This window comes from Pyxicephalus adspersus, chromosome 2 (genome assembly GCF_032062135.1).
Source record: "Pyxicephalus adspersus chromosome 2, UCB_Pads_2.0, whole genome shotgun sequence".
Taxonomy (NCBI): domain Eukaryota; kingdom Metazoa; phylum Chordata; class Amphibia; order Anura; family Pyxicephalidae; genus Pyxicephalus; species Pyxicephalus adspersus.
The window spans coordinates 46605699-46621537 of record NC_092859.1 but is presented as its reverse complement, the minus strand read 5'-3'; the positions used below and the strand labels follow the sequence as shown (position 1 = coordinate 46621537).

The 15839-nt window shown below is 36.5% G+C and overlaps 2 protein-coding genes across 6 annotated transcripts in view; both read left to right on the top strand.

Moving 5' to 3' along the window:
- Positions 1–15839, top strand: part of LOC140323517 (protocadherin alpha-C2-like) — a 182380-nt gene that overhangs the window by 87531 nt on the left and 79010 nt on the right. Inside the window, exon 1 of one of the 5 annotated variants that reach the window (XM_072400675.1) lies at positions 5380–8017. The exons of the other annotated variants lie outside the window; for them this stretch is intronic. Coding sequence (XP_072256776.1) covers positions 5666–8017 — 2352 coding nt within the window. The 5' untranslated portion in view covers positions 5380–5665. Of the gene's footprint in view, positions 1–5379; positions 8018–15839 lie in introns of those variants that run through there. 5 annotated transcript variants of the gene reach the window in all.
- Positions 10999–13657, top strand: LOC140324854 (protocadherin alpha-4-like). The gene has a single exon (XM_072402982.1). It carries the CDS (start codon positions 11237–11239, stop codon positions 13655–13657), a length of 2421 nt encoding a protein of 806 aa, XP_072259083.1. The 5' UTR covers positions 10999–11236.

The following is a 15839-nucleotide window of genomic DNA, read 5'->3' as shown; positions in this document are numbered from 1 at the left end:
CTATTAACATTCAAAACAGTGTTCGATTACAGTGGCAATAAAATAACACTAATACATCCATGGTGTATTATTTTTAAAACATTTATTGAAAAGGGTAAAAAAAATAATACAAGGGCTCAGTCTGTATATATATATATATAGTCGCTTGCTCTTTAATGATCATTTGTGCAGACTGCAGGATTTTGTTACACACATAAGGACATAAGGACACAGCACCATCTGATTCTGTTTCTAATGGCAGGGGAAAAAAATCTTGGTTTATACTCAAATATATACAGTATTTAAACAGAAAAATTGTGATTTAAAATGCTTTTGCAAATTTCAGTTTTTGTCTTTTTCTCCATCTAGCTGTTTAGGTCTTATTAGTCATAAACTTGTCTCCTTCTTCAATAACGGTACACATATGCTAGGCATAAATATATGCTGTAAATACTAGAATTTGTACATTTACATAGGGATTATATGTACAGTATGAATGTGCACCACATTCCCGTGGTTCCAAAAGAATTGTATATTTGCTGAGGGGTAGCTATGGTCTCTTGTGTCCTTGTGAAAGAGCTCTATTGATTCGACACCCCCTACAAAAATGTACCAAATTAAACTCAGCAAAACACTCTAATATTACCACAGTAAAAATAAATATTACCTAAACATTATTTAAAAATATTTGGTAGACAGTTTTTTCAACCTAACTATATAATAAATTTGTTAAAAAATCCCAGGAGTGCTTAACCATTTCTTACAAATGTTAAGAAATGTATGTCAATAACCCTAGGTAAACATATTATCATATAAAATATTATCTTTTTATTTTCACTACTGAACATATACATTTTCACTGCTTAAATACTTTGTTCACTGCTCCCAAACCCAATACAGGCTGTTTATTTAGGTAATTCAAATGTAACATTTTAGATATTTTGTTTGTGTTGTCTGATTTAAGTAAAGCTGCGTACACACTTCCAATTTTTATCGTTGGAAATGAACGACGAACGAACGACGAACGATCGATTGGGCAAAAATCGTTCGTATAAAAAGTAACCAACGACACCGACGAACGAGGATAGTCGTTGGAAATGAACGACCGGACCGGCGGATTGGATTGGACGACGATCGTTGACCATCTATCGTGTGTACGGTCGTTCATTGATTGTCCTTGGTCTGAGCATGCGCGGTGAATGAATGCTCACTTCCTGTGGTGCACGTCACTTCCTGTATCGTTCAAACGATCGCATCTATGGTGTGTACAATATCTGCGAACGATCGTGTTGTTATCTGTATGTACAGGATCGGTGCTAAACGATCGTTCGCAGATATCGTGCAGGATCGTTCGTCGTTCGTTTACCAACGATAATAATTGGAAGTGTGTACGTAGCTTAAGGCCTATTTAACCCCCTAACCGCTAAGCCCGTAATTTCTCGCACTAAATATTTTTGCTCTTTTGGTTAAGCCCGTATTTTTTCGCCTACACTAAAATCCCCACTTATTCAATACAGTTATTTTGTAGCGAATCCAATACAAAATAATTTAAATTTCCCCGACGCGCCTCCTGCACGCACCAACGCATGCACCAACATCTCTGCACTCGCCGGCTGAAGATCGTAAGAAGTGGACGCGGCCCAAGGACGAGCAGGACCCCGGGAGACGCCGATAGGACCAGGTAAGTGTTTTTTTTTAAATGTTTTTAGCTACCCTGAGTGTGGCTCGGGGTAACCGCTTTCATCATGTTTTTTTTTACCCCGAGCCACAATAGGGAATACTGCTAAGGGGGTAAATTTAGAAGAAAAAATGCTTACTTGCATATGTTGGTATAAGGTGGACGGGAGCAGGACGTCAGCAGCCAGTCAATCAGACTGGTCTTGCTGGCGTACTGCTCTTAAATAGGGTATTCTAGCTAATAGGAGGAGGATCCCACACGCACGCGCCGTGGATAGTATGAAGCTGATAGGGTGAAGGACTTCCACCCTAACTTGATAATGTATGGGTCAAACAGATGACACACAAGCGCATAAGCGTGCACGGTTGTATGGCATAAATATGTGTGGGTTAGTTTACTTCTGCCCTCACTAGGGAGGATGTTTGATTATGCAATGTTTAACGTTAGTGAACTGTGGACGAGAGTAGGACGTCAGCAGCCAGCCAAATGAACTGGTCTTGCTGGCATCCTAATCATGAAGGGGTCGATCTAGTTAAGAATAAAGACGCACATGCACGTCGTAGATTCCTTGAGGTTGATAGGGCGAAAGGCTTCCGCCCTTAATCTATAAAGATTTAAAGAAGTGATGCACGAGCGCATAAGAGCGCGTGCATTTAAGGCCTAATGAGGCATGAGTTGTTTTAGTGTTTAATCCTCGAGGGGGGTGTGGTTATGGTTAAATCTACAAAATCAAATGAAAAAACACCTCCCCATGGGTGGGGAGCATTGAAAAAACACTCCCCATAGACCACCTTCACTTGCCTATCGACAAGTCGTGGGCACCGGATAATTTCCTGTGTCCAAACAAGGGATAGGGGATTGGCTAGACTGTGGTGCAGCATTCCCCAGCCTTCGCCTCCATACTAACGGGCCTCATGAGACTAAATAGAAAAGATGAAATGGTGTAAAGGAAGAAAGAACAGATATTTAAAAGTTAACAGACATGATATACATAAGTCACATTCCAATAGGAATGAATAAATAACAGTTTGACATAACCTTGATAAGCTTTTACATAGTTACAAGTGTGCTGTACAACCATATCTATTAAATAAAAAGTCCTCTTTGCTGATATACAACTTACTTGCAAGTTGAAAAAACATAATAGGTAAAGAACATGTTGAATAAGCACATAGAAACAGTTGGTGTAAATAAAGGGTAACAGTTTGACATAACCAGGATAAATTTTATATGGTACATATGTGCTTGTTAAAGATTATGAAAAGTATGAAATGCATAGATGGGTATCTGTGTGAATGTAAAGTTGTAGTGGATTAAGGTTCTATCACCTAAGTATGTATATGAACTTGTATTATATACAGATGTATTAGATGTAATAATACTCTATGTTTATAAGAATGGTTTAAAGGACAAAACGTCATTTAGGCCTGGTGGTGTTGTAGCATTTAGTAGGTAAATCCATCTAGTTTCTTTTTGTAAGAGAATTTTATCTAAATCTCTTCCTGTAGGATTGGGGGAGACCTTTTCAAATGGTGTGAATGAAGTTACTTCACTATAAAAATTATGCCTTGTACCAACATGGTGGCTAATAGGTATTAGTATTTTGCCTCTTTGTATGGTGTACCGTGTTTCCCCGATTATAAGCCATCCCCATTAAATAAGCCACCCCCGATTTTTGAAAAAATAATTAAAATAAGGCACTCACCCGTGAATAAGACATCCTCTGATATCCGATCCTGTGTGTGTCTCCTCGATGCTGGCTGCAGTGTGTATCTCCTCCTGGCTGCAGTGCATTGCCAAACTGAAAGTAAGAAGTCGGCACACGCGCCCCCGCGATTCTGAACCAGGGAGCAAGCTGCTGATCCCTGCCCTAACGGAGTTACCTGCCCTAACGGAGATCCCTGCCCTAACGGAGTTACCTGCCCTAACGGAGATCCCTGCCCTAACGGAGTTACCTGCCCTAACGGAGATCCCTGCCCTAACGGAGTTACACTTAAGTATCGGTAAGTGAACAGAAAGGGACAATCAATGGCATAGAGTGATCAGAAGGGGACAGTCAATGGCATAGAGTGATCAGAAGGGGAATATGAACGGCACATGAGTGAACAGAAGGGGAATACCGTATGAATGGCACATGAGTGATCAGAAGGGGACAATCAATGGAACATGAGTGATCAGAAGGGAGTGATTTTCAACAATAAATGTGTACTGTAGTCTTCTTCATGGAAAAATAAGACATCCCCCTGAAAATAAGACCTAGGGCATATTTTGGCATTTCAAAAAATATAAGACGGTGCCTTATAATCGGGGAAACGGTAAACATGTTCGTAAATTCTCTTTCTAAAAGCCCTTTTGGTCTAACCCACATATACATGTAATAAGGTAAGTTAAACCAGTTGAAGAGCAGTGAACATACTGATGTAGTTTATTTTGACTATTGGTAGGAAGTTTAGTTATTTCTTGTTCCTTAATCCATTTGAACTGGGAACACTTTCCACATTTGTAAGTTCCTTGCTTAACATTGTGTGTACCCGAAGGTGGCTTGTCCCAAAGATGACTCGAGACAAGTGAGTCTTTGAGGGAAGGGGATTTTCTGAACATAATTCTCAGTTTTGGATATAAGAATTTAGATGTGTTAGGGTCCCCACTGAGGATATGCCAGTATTACGATAGTGTGTTTGTAATTTGTTTATATTATTTGTTATATGTTGTAATAATTCTTATAGGTCCTGTTTCTTGTTGTTTGTTTTGGAAGAGTAGTTCCTGTCTGTTCAATGCCTAAGCTTTATGTTGGCTTTTTTTAGAAGGTTTTTACTGTATTCTCTCTGGAGTAATCTTTCTTTAAGAGCTCAAGCCTCAACAATAAAATTCTTCTCATCTGTACAGTTTCTCCTTAGCCATAGATTTTGGCTGAAGGGAATGCTTTGTTTTAGCGGAGTGAGGTGTGTACTATCCGCATGCAAAATTGTATTTCCAGCGGTTTGTTTTCTGAACAATGTAGTAATAATTTTTCCTACTTAATTGGTTCTAATATAGGTGTCCAGAAAGGGCACAATTTGTTTATTGTAGTCCATAGTAAACTTTAAATTATATAAATTCATTTTCAACTAAAAAAAACAAAAATGGAATTGTGACACATGGTGTTTTTGCAAATCCAATATCATCAAATTAGGGTTCAGATGTACTTTAAAGTGTAATTTAGCCTTTAATCAATTACTCTTATAGTGACCTTTGATTTGACCCGAGAACCCCAGTAGTATTATGCAGCTACATTTTCTTGTCTTTGTATTTTACCAGGTCTAACAGTTAAAATATGTCGGGTTTTTATATGTAAATGCATTATTCTTTTTTCACATGATGCATGCTTTTAAAATAAAGATATATATTAATATTAGTTGTACTCTTTATGACTTTATATCAGATTCATTACACTTAAAGTACATTTTACTTTAAGTGTACATTTTACATTTTTTGGTCTTCAGAAGAAAAATGAATCATCAAAATTTGTAATATAGCGATGAACTAGTAACCTAAGGTCAAACCACAAGAAGAGCAAATACTAGAAAAATATACCTAGGACAAATATCTAATTAATGGATTTGAATAAATAATGACTAATATGAAAACTTTAGTGCCACAACAAACAAAAAACAGCACTATATTACACCATGACTTACAATTTATATCTTTTTTTAATGCATACTTACATACAACAACACAGTTCCTTTTACCTTACACATGCTGCCATTATGTTAAGTAGGCTAACCATGAAAGTGAACTTTTATATACATTTTTGCCTGTTGTAAAATCTTAATTGAAAGCTAGATGTCACTGCTCACTTACATTTCACTCCAAGCTCCATCTTTCTTCCATCTTTGCCTGATCGACATGTTATTTTATAAAAATTTCTGTCTGAATTTGTGTCTGAATTCTGCTCAGCCTTCATAAACTCTATACATCATAAATGGTATTAGAAGATATTATTCCAATTACCTTTAAAGTCAAGAAATGGTCAACTACATTGAAGATTATGAAGCTAGAGGCTGGTTGGTCCATTTCATATTGCTGCAGATGTCTTGGGAATTCATCTTCTGTCAGCTGCATTATGTTATCACAGAAGAATCCAAACATGGCACCTTTGTTGGGAGAATTGCTCAGGATCTGGGACTCGACATGGGTGAGATCAATTCCAGAATGTTACGTGTTGTTTCTAGGGATGAGAAGGAATATTTCCAGGTGAATCTGCAAAATGGAATCTTATTTGTTAATAATATAATAGACAGGGAAAAGCTATGTTTAGATTCAACAGTCTGTGTTATTCCTCTTCAGATTATTGTAGATAAACCTGTGCATATTTATCGTGTTGAGGTGGAAATAGAAGATATAAATGACAACAGTCCAGCTTTTCCCTTTGGAGAATACAACCTACTAATATCAGAGTTAAAACCTGCAGGCTCACGTTTCCCACTAGAGGGAGCCATTGATGCTGATGTTGGGTTAAATACAATCACAAGCTATGAACTAAGTGCATGTGATTATTTTACACTAGATTTCCAGAAATATTTGAACCATATTCGCACACTAGAACTGGTAATGAAGAAGTCACTTGACAGAGAAAAACAGTCTGTTCACAACCTTACCCTTATATCCTATGATGGAGGCAAGCCAAGGTTAAGTGGCACCACACAGATTATAGTCATTGTAGAAGATGCCAATGACAATTCTCCTCAGTTTGACCAGCCATTCATCCAGTGTAGTATACCAGAAAATGCTGTTTTAGGGACTTTAATAATGAGGTTGAATGCTACTGACCTTGACCAAGGTAAAAATGGTGAAATCACATATACCTTAAGCAACCTTTTATCACCACGAATAAAAGACATTTTTAAACTGGATCCCCACACAGGAGACATTACACTAATAAGGAGCTTAGACTTTGAAACTACCAAAAGATATGAACTTTCAATTGATGCTACTGATCATGCGGAAAATCCAATGGTTGGCCATTGCAAGGTTTTGGTGACTGTGGTGGATGTTAATGATAATCCTCCAGAGATGACAGTAATGTCGCTATCAGTTCCTGTTCCTGAGGATGCCTCACAAGGGACAATCATTGCAATTATAAGTGTACATGATAGAGATTCAGGATCAAATGGAAAAGTTAATTGTCGCATATCTGACCATACACCCTTTAAATTAATTCCAACTTTCATGGGAGATTTTTCTTTAACTGTTAATGCACCATTGGACCGAGAACAAAAGTCTTTATATGACATTGTAATTACTGCAACTGATGAGGGTTTTCCACCTTTGTCTGTAGCAAAAACTGTTAAAATTGACATAAGTGATGTCAATGACAATACCCCGCAGTTTATTCAGGCTATCGACACAATTTTTATCAAGGAAAACAACCCACCAGGTGTTCATGTCTACACTGTATCTGCATCTGATTTGGATATTGGCCAGAACTCCTTCATTACATTTTCACTGACGGACAGCACAGTTGATGGAATTCCCATATCTTCTTATATTTCCATCAATCCTGAGACTGGAAAGATATTTGCACTGTTATCATTTGACCACGAGCAAGTCGCTTACTTTCAGTGTCATATAAGAGCTACTGATGCTGGCCTTCCTCCACTTGGTTCTAACCTTACTCTAAATATTTTCATTCAGGACATAAATGACAATGCACCCTCATTTTTACCAAATTTTCTGGAAACAACAATTAAAACATCAAATACTGCACATCCAGGACATCTGGTTACTAAAGTGAAAGCAGTAGACCTTGATTCTGGATATAACGCTTGGATAACTTACAGTTTTATGGATTCTACAGTAAAAGTCCCATTTGTAATTTCACAGCAAACTGGAGAAATCAGTTTAAGACGTGCAATAACAGATTCAGATAGTGATGAGTATAGGTTGGTGGTTTTAGCTCAGGACCATGGGGATCCTATCATGACTGCATTAACACAGATCACAATCTCTTTGGTGGAATCTGGAGAAGAAATGAAACTGGATCATCAAGAATCAAATGGCTATAATGATGCATTTTCTGATGCAAATGTATACTTGGTGATTTCCATTTGCATAATATCAAGCATATTTCTCATTACTCTAATTGCATTCACTGTGTTAAGATGGCAAAAATATAGAGATGAGGTCAATGACCTTAAAGAAAGTTACAAGGTCTGTTCAAACACTGGTGGTAGTTGGATGTATTCTCAGGAAAGTCAATATAAATTGTACTTAAACTCAACACAACCCAAGAATGACTTGATGGTGTTCACACCCAGTTCTCAGACCACGGGAAATGGGAACACATCTGGTGAAGCAGTTATTCCAAATTCTTTCACGGTAAGTATTAAAAAAATTGATATATATATATGATATTGCTGTAATATTTTTATATATGTTTTATATCCATTCATCTAACATTCACACAATAAATTCTAATACTCTCAAATATATTATAATACATGTCATGTATGCCCTTGTTTTTATTCACTATGAGATATACTCTTACACATATAAATATGTTACAGTATATGTCCCCCACTAATGTCTAGCATTTGCTAAGTTTTCTTTAACCTCCCAGACGGTCTGATTATATCAGTATTTTTAAATGTCAAAGCGGTACATTTTACATTTAAAAATACTTATTATTTAAAATTTCCCACCAGGGCCTGTCCCCTCACGCTCAAATGTCCCATGGCTGCTTCGGCATCTGAGTCCCTTGGCCAGGGGACGCAGATGTCAGGCGTTCATGGCCAGAGGTTGCAGATGCTGGGCGGCCATTGCCGGAGTACGCTGCAGGCTCGTGGGGACCAGGTAAGCCCATTACAATTCCCCCCCAGGAATACCGCCAGGGAGGTAAACTAATTTTTTCTGGCCATGAAACTTAATGCTCAATGCATTGGTGGTGATGTGATGTGGTATATTGCGATTACTGAATATTGAATTCTTTATTTGCGCTCTATAAAAAAAATCTATAAATCAATCAAAAGGCAGAAATATATATTTAGTTTGGTTGTGTTTTTTTTTAATCAAAGTTGTAATTTTAAATGAAAAAGCCAACAGGAGAATTCTGTGTAAGATGTCGTCAAGGTACACTGTATAGACTAGCTCAGAACAGTAAAACTAGACATTTTTTAGAAACTAGTGCGTCTTTTGTTAAACAGGATTAGTTCCTTGTGTATTTAAAAAAAAAACATGTGTAATCACAAATCTACATAAAAAGTTATATCAGGTATTCGGTGTGCATTTATTGATGTAAAAATATGTGCAAATGTGTCTATGTTTAAAATGTGAAATGTTTGTGATGTGAGGCCAAATGGATGTGACATGCTGAAATAAGGATATAGTGCAATAGATACAAGTCTGTATAGTCAAGTATTGGAGGACTAGAGAATGGGAGTAATATGACAATACAACACAAGCATAGCAGCTTCATGCATCGGGTCTGTCAAGTATGATGGATAAATGACACATGTTCTTCTCTTCACTTGTTTATAGTCACATACATGAATATGAAATCATATAAAATCTTACTAGAAGCCATAAGTCAGATAGAACCTGCCTCACAAGGATATCAAGCATCATGTAGGCCCCCGTACTTTCCCATCTTTTTGTCCCCAGCATGCCCTTGCCAATTCAGAAGGGCTGAAGGACTCTTGAAGAATGAAGTACTGAGACAGGATGCTGTAATCTTTTCAAGGTTTCTATGTACAGTGTTTATGTAACTATGCATGTGTACGATCTACCTTTACCCATATAGAAGCAAACAGAACTAGGGATGACGTTATAAAAAAACAGGATATTCAAAAAAAAAATGTTATTATCGATTAAGAAGTAAAGGAGTAAAAATGAATGCTAAAAAAGCAAATTGAAAAAAAAACTTCAGCTTTAACTGAACTCTGGTCAGAAAAAAAGATACATGAATGCAGCTTTGTATTCATTACTAACATCATTACAGCTGAACTCAATCAGCTCAAAACACAGATGCATTACATTCATGTGAGCTGTTTAACCTGCTAAAGGATGTGTATTTTTTTCCCATCTAATCCTCTGCAATCATAATACTGTCTAGCAAGGGAAGGTAACTAATCTTTCCAACTGCAGTTCACATTCACTTACAGGTCATGTCCCCACCCTGTGATTGGACCGTAAAAAAAGAAGCAGGAAAAACAAATGAGCTCATCTGTTTGCCACTGTGCTTGTTCCTCGTATGTGTTCTTATGAGTTTTTTGCATTGCAGCACGCCCGATAAGCTTTTTGTGTTCCTGTTTTCTACCTCTCACAGAGATCTGCTTTACAGTTTATACAGTAGACTGAAAAAGCCTGATAATTCAAACTTAAGTACCTATGTATGTATTGATATTTATAGCGATGTATCAATTTAGGCTGTATTTAGTTTATCATTACTGCATTTTCATAAAAGTAGACAGTGTCAGCATTTGAATTCGACGTAGCATTAGCCTGTTGTAGTCCACTGTACAGCAGTGCTCAGAATAGGTAATAGAGAAGCATGACAAAGGCATCGCCATCTGTAGTACAGTGCTCGTGTGTTACCCTCATCAATGTCCGCCTGCACTTTTCAGTGTCCAGAGTTTCTATAAGCATTCCAGGAGTGAACAATCAGGTCTATTTAGCTGCTAGGCAGACTGTTCTGTAAATCTCAGAACTGAACAGACAGAAATTAAAATACTTTCTTGAGTTGCAATATACTGACAGTAGTTAGATTATTTGTTTGTTTTCTTTTTTGTAAAAAAGACCATGTCATTGGACATGTCATTTGGAAACATGCCATTCAGAAAAATGTTTAATTCCATTTAATTTTAATCTTTTTAAAATGGGTTATCAGGGAAATCTGAGATGACAGGATTTCTATATTACGCAGATTTCTAAATTGTGATGTATCTATTAGATTAGACATACAGAATGAAGGATCCTTATATTTTTATGCAATTCTGTATTACTGCATTGCATTTGTCACAATTATCATTATTAAGTATATGGTATTGTCCTGTGTTCATCAGGCCCTGTATACTGACAAAATGTCTTCTGGAATTTAATATCTTAGCCTGTTTGTACACGTAAGGTAACAGTAATATGATATTTATTGTGTAGAAACATACAAACATAAATAGAGATACATAGCGAAGAACAATCAAATAACTTATACTTGACTGTATTAATATGACTGTATATGGTCTTCTATATTTCTTTATGTATTTATTTAATCCCTGCAGATATTAGACTTTTTTTTAGAGAATAGAACACATATCTCTCCATTCATTGTGATATGTCATTTCCAATAAAGCAATGCAACAATTAGAGTAAACATTTTTTCACAGGTTCAGTAGCCATATGGTTAGTTTAGGGATGCTTGGTGAGACCACAAGATGTCACTGTATATTAGCATGTCATATCCCAAGGCACATGGAAATAAATGATATCCACTGAATATGTTCAGTCATTTATTCCCACCTCAAGCATCAGAACTGATACCTGGAGATTTACTTTTTCACTCGCTGTTAGGCACTTGTTGATTTCTGCTCACACTTCTTATTCATTATGGGATTCTCATACAAGTACAGGATTTTCCGATGGTGGATATGTATGACTATGCACCTGTTGATTTGCTTGACTGATGCTGTAGTTGGTCAAATAAGTTATGCAATTTTAGAAGAACAAGATCTTGGAACAGTAATAGGGAACTTAGCTCATGATCTACGAATGGACTCAAGGCATCTCTTCAATCGTAAGTTCCAGATGAGTTACGATACCAAGATTAAGTATTTTGATATTAACCCCAAAACAAGCACACTGTATGTTGCACATAAAATAGATCGCGAAGATCTGTGTAGCAGTAATATGGATTGTGTGTTAAGGCTTGGGATTGTAATGGATATGCCACTTGCATTGTATCATATTGAAGTAAATATCTTGGATCTTAATGACAATGCACCCTTTTTCAGTAACGATGAAATAATTTTAACAACTGCAGAGTTAGCTGATCCTGGCACTTGTTTTCCATTAGAGGGCGCGTTTGATCCAGATGCCAGCTCTAATTCCATCTGCTCTTATTTTATAAACCCAAATGATTTGTTTGATATAGAATCTCAAATCAGTGACTACAAAACCACATCTTTAGTGCTGGTTTTAAAAGATGCATTAGACCGGGAGCAGCAGGAATTCCATTTATTAACCCTTACTGCAACTGACTGTGGGACACCAAAACTGTCTGGGACAACACAAATTAAAATTCAAGTGCAGGATGCTAATGATAATCCCCCTACATTTTCAAGTTCAGTGTACCGAGTGTCAATTCCAGAAAATTATCCTAAAGGAATGTTAATATTAACCCTCAATGCAACTGATTATGATGAAGGTGTGAATTGTGAAATTGAATATTCGTTCAGCAGCATTGTGCCTATAAGAGTGCAGAAGCTTTTTCATATTGACCCAATAAGTGGTGTTTTGAGCCTCAGAGGATTTGTTGATTATGAAGAAAAAACATCTTATGAAATACAAGTGCAAGCTAAGGACCACGGGCAGCTGCCATTAACTGGACACTGTAAAGTCATAATAGATATAACTGATGTCAATGACAATCCTCCAGAAATTAAGGTGACTTCTTTATCCAGTATAGTTAAAGAGGATGCTGAGCCTGGTTTTGTGATAGCACTTTTAATTGTTACAGATAAAGATTCGGGCAAAAATGGCCAAGTGACTTGTCAAATACCTACCCACTTTCCATTTGTCTTACAAAACAAATTCTCAAATTACTACTCTTTAGTTCTCAAAAATACCCTTGACAGAGAATCTATGTCAGAATACCATGTTTCTATTACAGCCACAGATTCTGGAATTCCTTGCCAATCTTCAAGTACCTCTATAAGTTTTGTGGTGTTTGATGTGAATGACAACCAGCCAATATTTACACAGTCATCATATTCTGTTTCTGTGCAAGAAAATATTCTTCCTGGGACCACAATTACTCAGGTTTCTGCATTTGACACAGACATTAATGAAAATGCTCATATTTCCTATTTTTTGTTACCATACAAAGCTGAAGATGTGTCTCCTACTAGTTTAATTACAATTGATTCCGATTCAGGAAAGGTGACTGCGGCAAAGTCTTTGGATTATGAAAAACTGCAGATGTTTAGTGTTGTGATTGAAGCCAGAGATAACGGAATGCCACCTTTAAGCAGCACCGCTAGTCTTACTGTTTTTATCCAAGACCAAAATGATAATTTTCCACAGGTGCTACCATCGTTGTCTACAGCAGAGGTATGGAGATCAGCTAAAGTCGGATATGTAGTGACAAAACTAAAAGCATTTGATCGTGATTCTGGTTACAATGCCTGGCTGAGATATGAAATAGCTTCTCTTACTAACACTTCCCTTTTTAGAGTTGGGCTTTATACTGGGGATATTACAGTAGCAAGAGTGATTGAAGAGACTGATGGAGATTTGTACAGTTTGCTGATTTCTATAACTGATCACGGAGAACCACCAAAATCCACCATGACAGTTGTGACGATCACTCTTTTGCAGTCTAAAAAGGAACAGATGAATGAAAATATAATTCTGGTAAAGGATGATCGGATTGTTTCAGATTTTAATGGACATCTCATCGTAGCCATTTCTTTTATATCCAGTATGTTTTTGCTGATTGTGGTATCATACACAGGGCTAAAATATTTCAGAGTATTCAGAAGTCTAGAAAGGCATCCTAGATCTGAAGATCTTGGCTACATGAACCATGACTGCACTCTAATAAAAAGTAAAAATGGTTTTGATCCCTTGTACTTTAATACTCACTCTGCCCACAGTACTATTCTTAGTCAGCCTTGGGATTATTCATCAGATACAGAATTTGTTAGAGGACAGGTACAAGATGAAGAAAGTACATACAAGGCAAACAGTCAGGTAAGAGACATCACAAATGTGGATGTCCTTGTGTTCACATCATACTCTTTTTTGTAGTATATTTCCTCCTATTCTTTCTGCAAAGATATTCATAGTACTTGTTGAACACTTTGTCAAATATATATACCTAACATTTTATTATTTAATATATTTTATTTGCTTCTCTGATGGATCAGATACATTTGCCTACATGAAATATGAAAAGAATTAGAAGGAATACTATAATGGGTTCAAGAAGAAAAATGTGGTGGCTGCATTGCACTAACCATTTTAGTATTTGGTCAAAGTGGGTATGGTCAAAAATATAGAGTTTTAATCACCTATTGAGGTCACATTGTTTCCTCAAATCTATACTATGCTTTCTTAAAGAAAAATTTATCTAGGGGTAATAGAAAAGAAAAGGTATTGTGCTATATATTAGAAGTAATTGTCCTTGCCTATTTGATGTATAAACACATATTCTGCAGTACTTGTTCCAACAAAATACTTAAATACATGGAATAATGTTGTACAGACAAGTTTAGGATAAAGGATAGTTTGAAAATTGAAAACTCTACCATAATGTAATATTTTCTACAGACCAGAACAAAAGCTAATATTTTGTCTGAACCTACATTAAAGAAGAAGTGTCAATTTATTTGGGTGCTACTTGTCAAGAGTATGTAATGCATGTAGAAGTCTAGACTATGTAATGTGTGTCCTATCAAGGTATCAGTCTGGGTTAAATAAAACTCATTCAGGTGTTGGTGGGAGCAAAATAAAGCCAATTCATTAACCAAATCCATTCTCTATGACTACTGGACAGTCGCTGATGAAGTAACTCCTGCACAGTTATATTGTCCCTGGTCTCTGGGTCTATTTGCGACAGTTCCATGTATAGAGCTGGGCTTTACACTGCATGAAGTATGTGCCATACCATGTAGGCAACAAAAAAAAGGCCACCATGAGCAAACAGTTTTTTGTGATGATACTGTGCATGTCTCTTTTCTATCTTTGACACAATCCTCTACATCCTTGTGGCATTTTGGGATGAAACAATTATTTTAAACCTATTCATGCATTTATGTATAGTGGGAGTAAATAATCATCTGCATTAGATGTTCTTGTACTGTGCCAGTGTAAGTTACATAAATTCTTTTAAAAGCATTGAGATTCGATGGAAGTTAAAAAAAAAAAAAGCCCCATGTATGCACTAAAGTAGGTGGGAATAAAAGAAAACCCTTATTTATTCATTAGTTTTTAGTGGAGGCATTGGTGTTTAGTGGTTAACTACCTTATTACACACTCATGAGCTGTTTTTATGCCTCCCCTATCTGACTGGAACTATCCTGTGACTATTGTGTAGACACTATTGCGTTGACTACTAAACAATACTATATAAATTATGGATTTGATCTTGTGAGGTGACATTAGTGTGGGACTCCGAATTATTTGTTTTTATTGATGAAGCCATTGATCCTATAAGGGACTGGTGGAAAGGAATTGTTAGCTATAAAAGTTTTTGATAATTTTGTATATCTGGGATATATAACAAAATTGTTACACGTATTGTTTAATTGTGCAATTGTTTTTTGCATCAAGATTGTTTCTTATAAAATGTTATATATGATGTGTGCATATATCACTTCTGACAGCACCATCTTAGGATGATTTACATGTTAGAGTTGCACTGTTCCATTGCTAAGATTACTTATAAGCCGCAAGTCAAGCATGTTTCTCTTGTCAAAATAGTATGCGGCGGTGTCTGGTCACCTTAAAAGGGGCCTTGATAATTTTTTACAAGACCTGGGGTACCTTGAACCTACCTTGAAGGAAACCTTTACTAAAATAAATCTGTAGTAGGTTCTAAAGTCCAAAAATGCAAATACAGGAAAATGTATAGTCTTTTTACATGTGGGCCATCTAAATGCAAAAATAGCATCAATTGGGCTGATTTACCAAAGGGGCTTAGTCTGTTTTCTTATAAAAGTGAATATTCACCTTGTAAGGTATAAACCATTAAACTTAGTACATGAGGTAAAGCTCTGCTGACTTAAAACAGCAACTCATGTGCAATTAATTTCTTTCTTTTTTTGTTCCATTTCCATACACAGTAATTGTTCACTTGAATCATACTAAATGTATGTTACATTTCCAGGTCCTGTCACTTTCACCTATGCAACATCTCAAAAATCCGCCCCTACCTGTCCCCTGAGACCACCAAACTCCTTGTACATGCTCTTATCATCTCCCGTCTGGA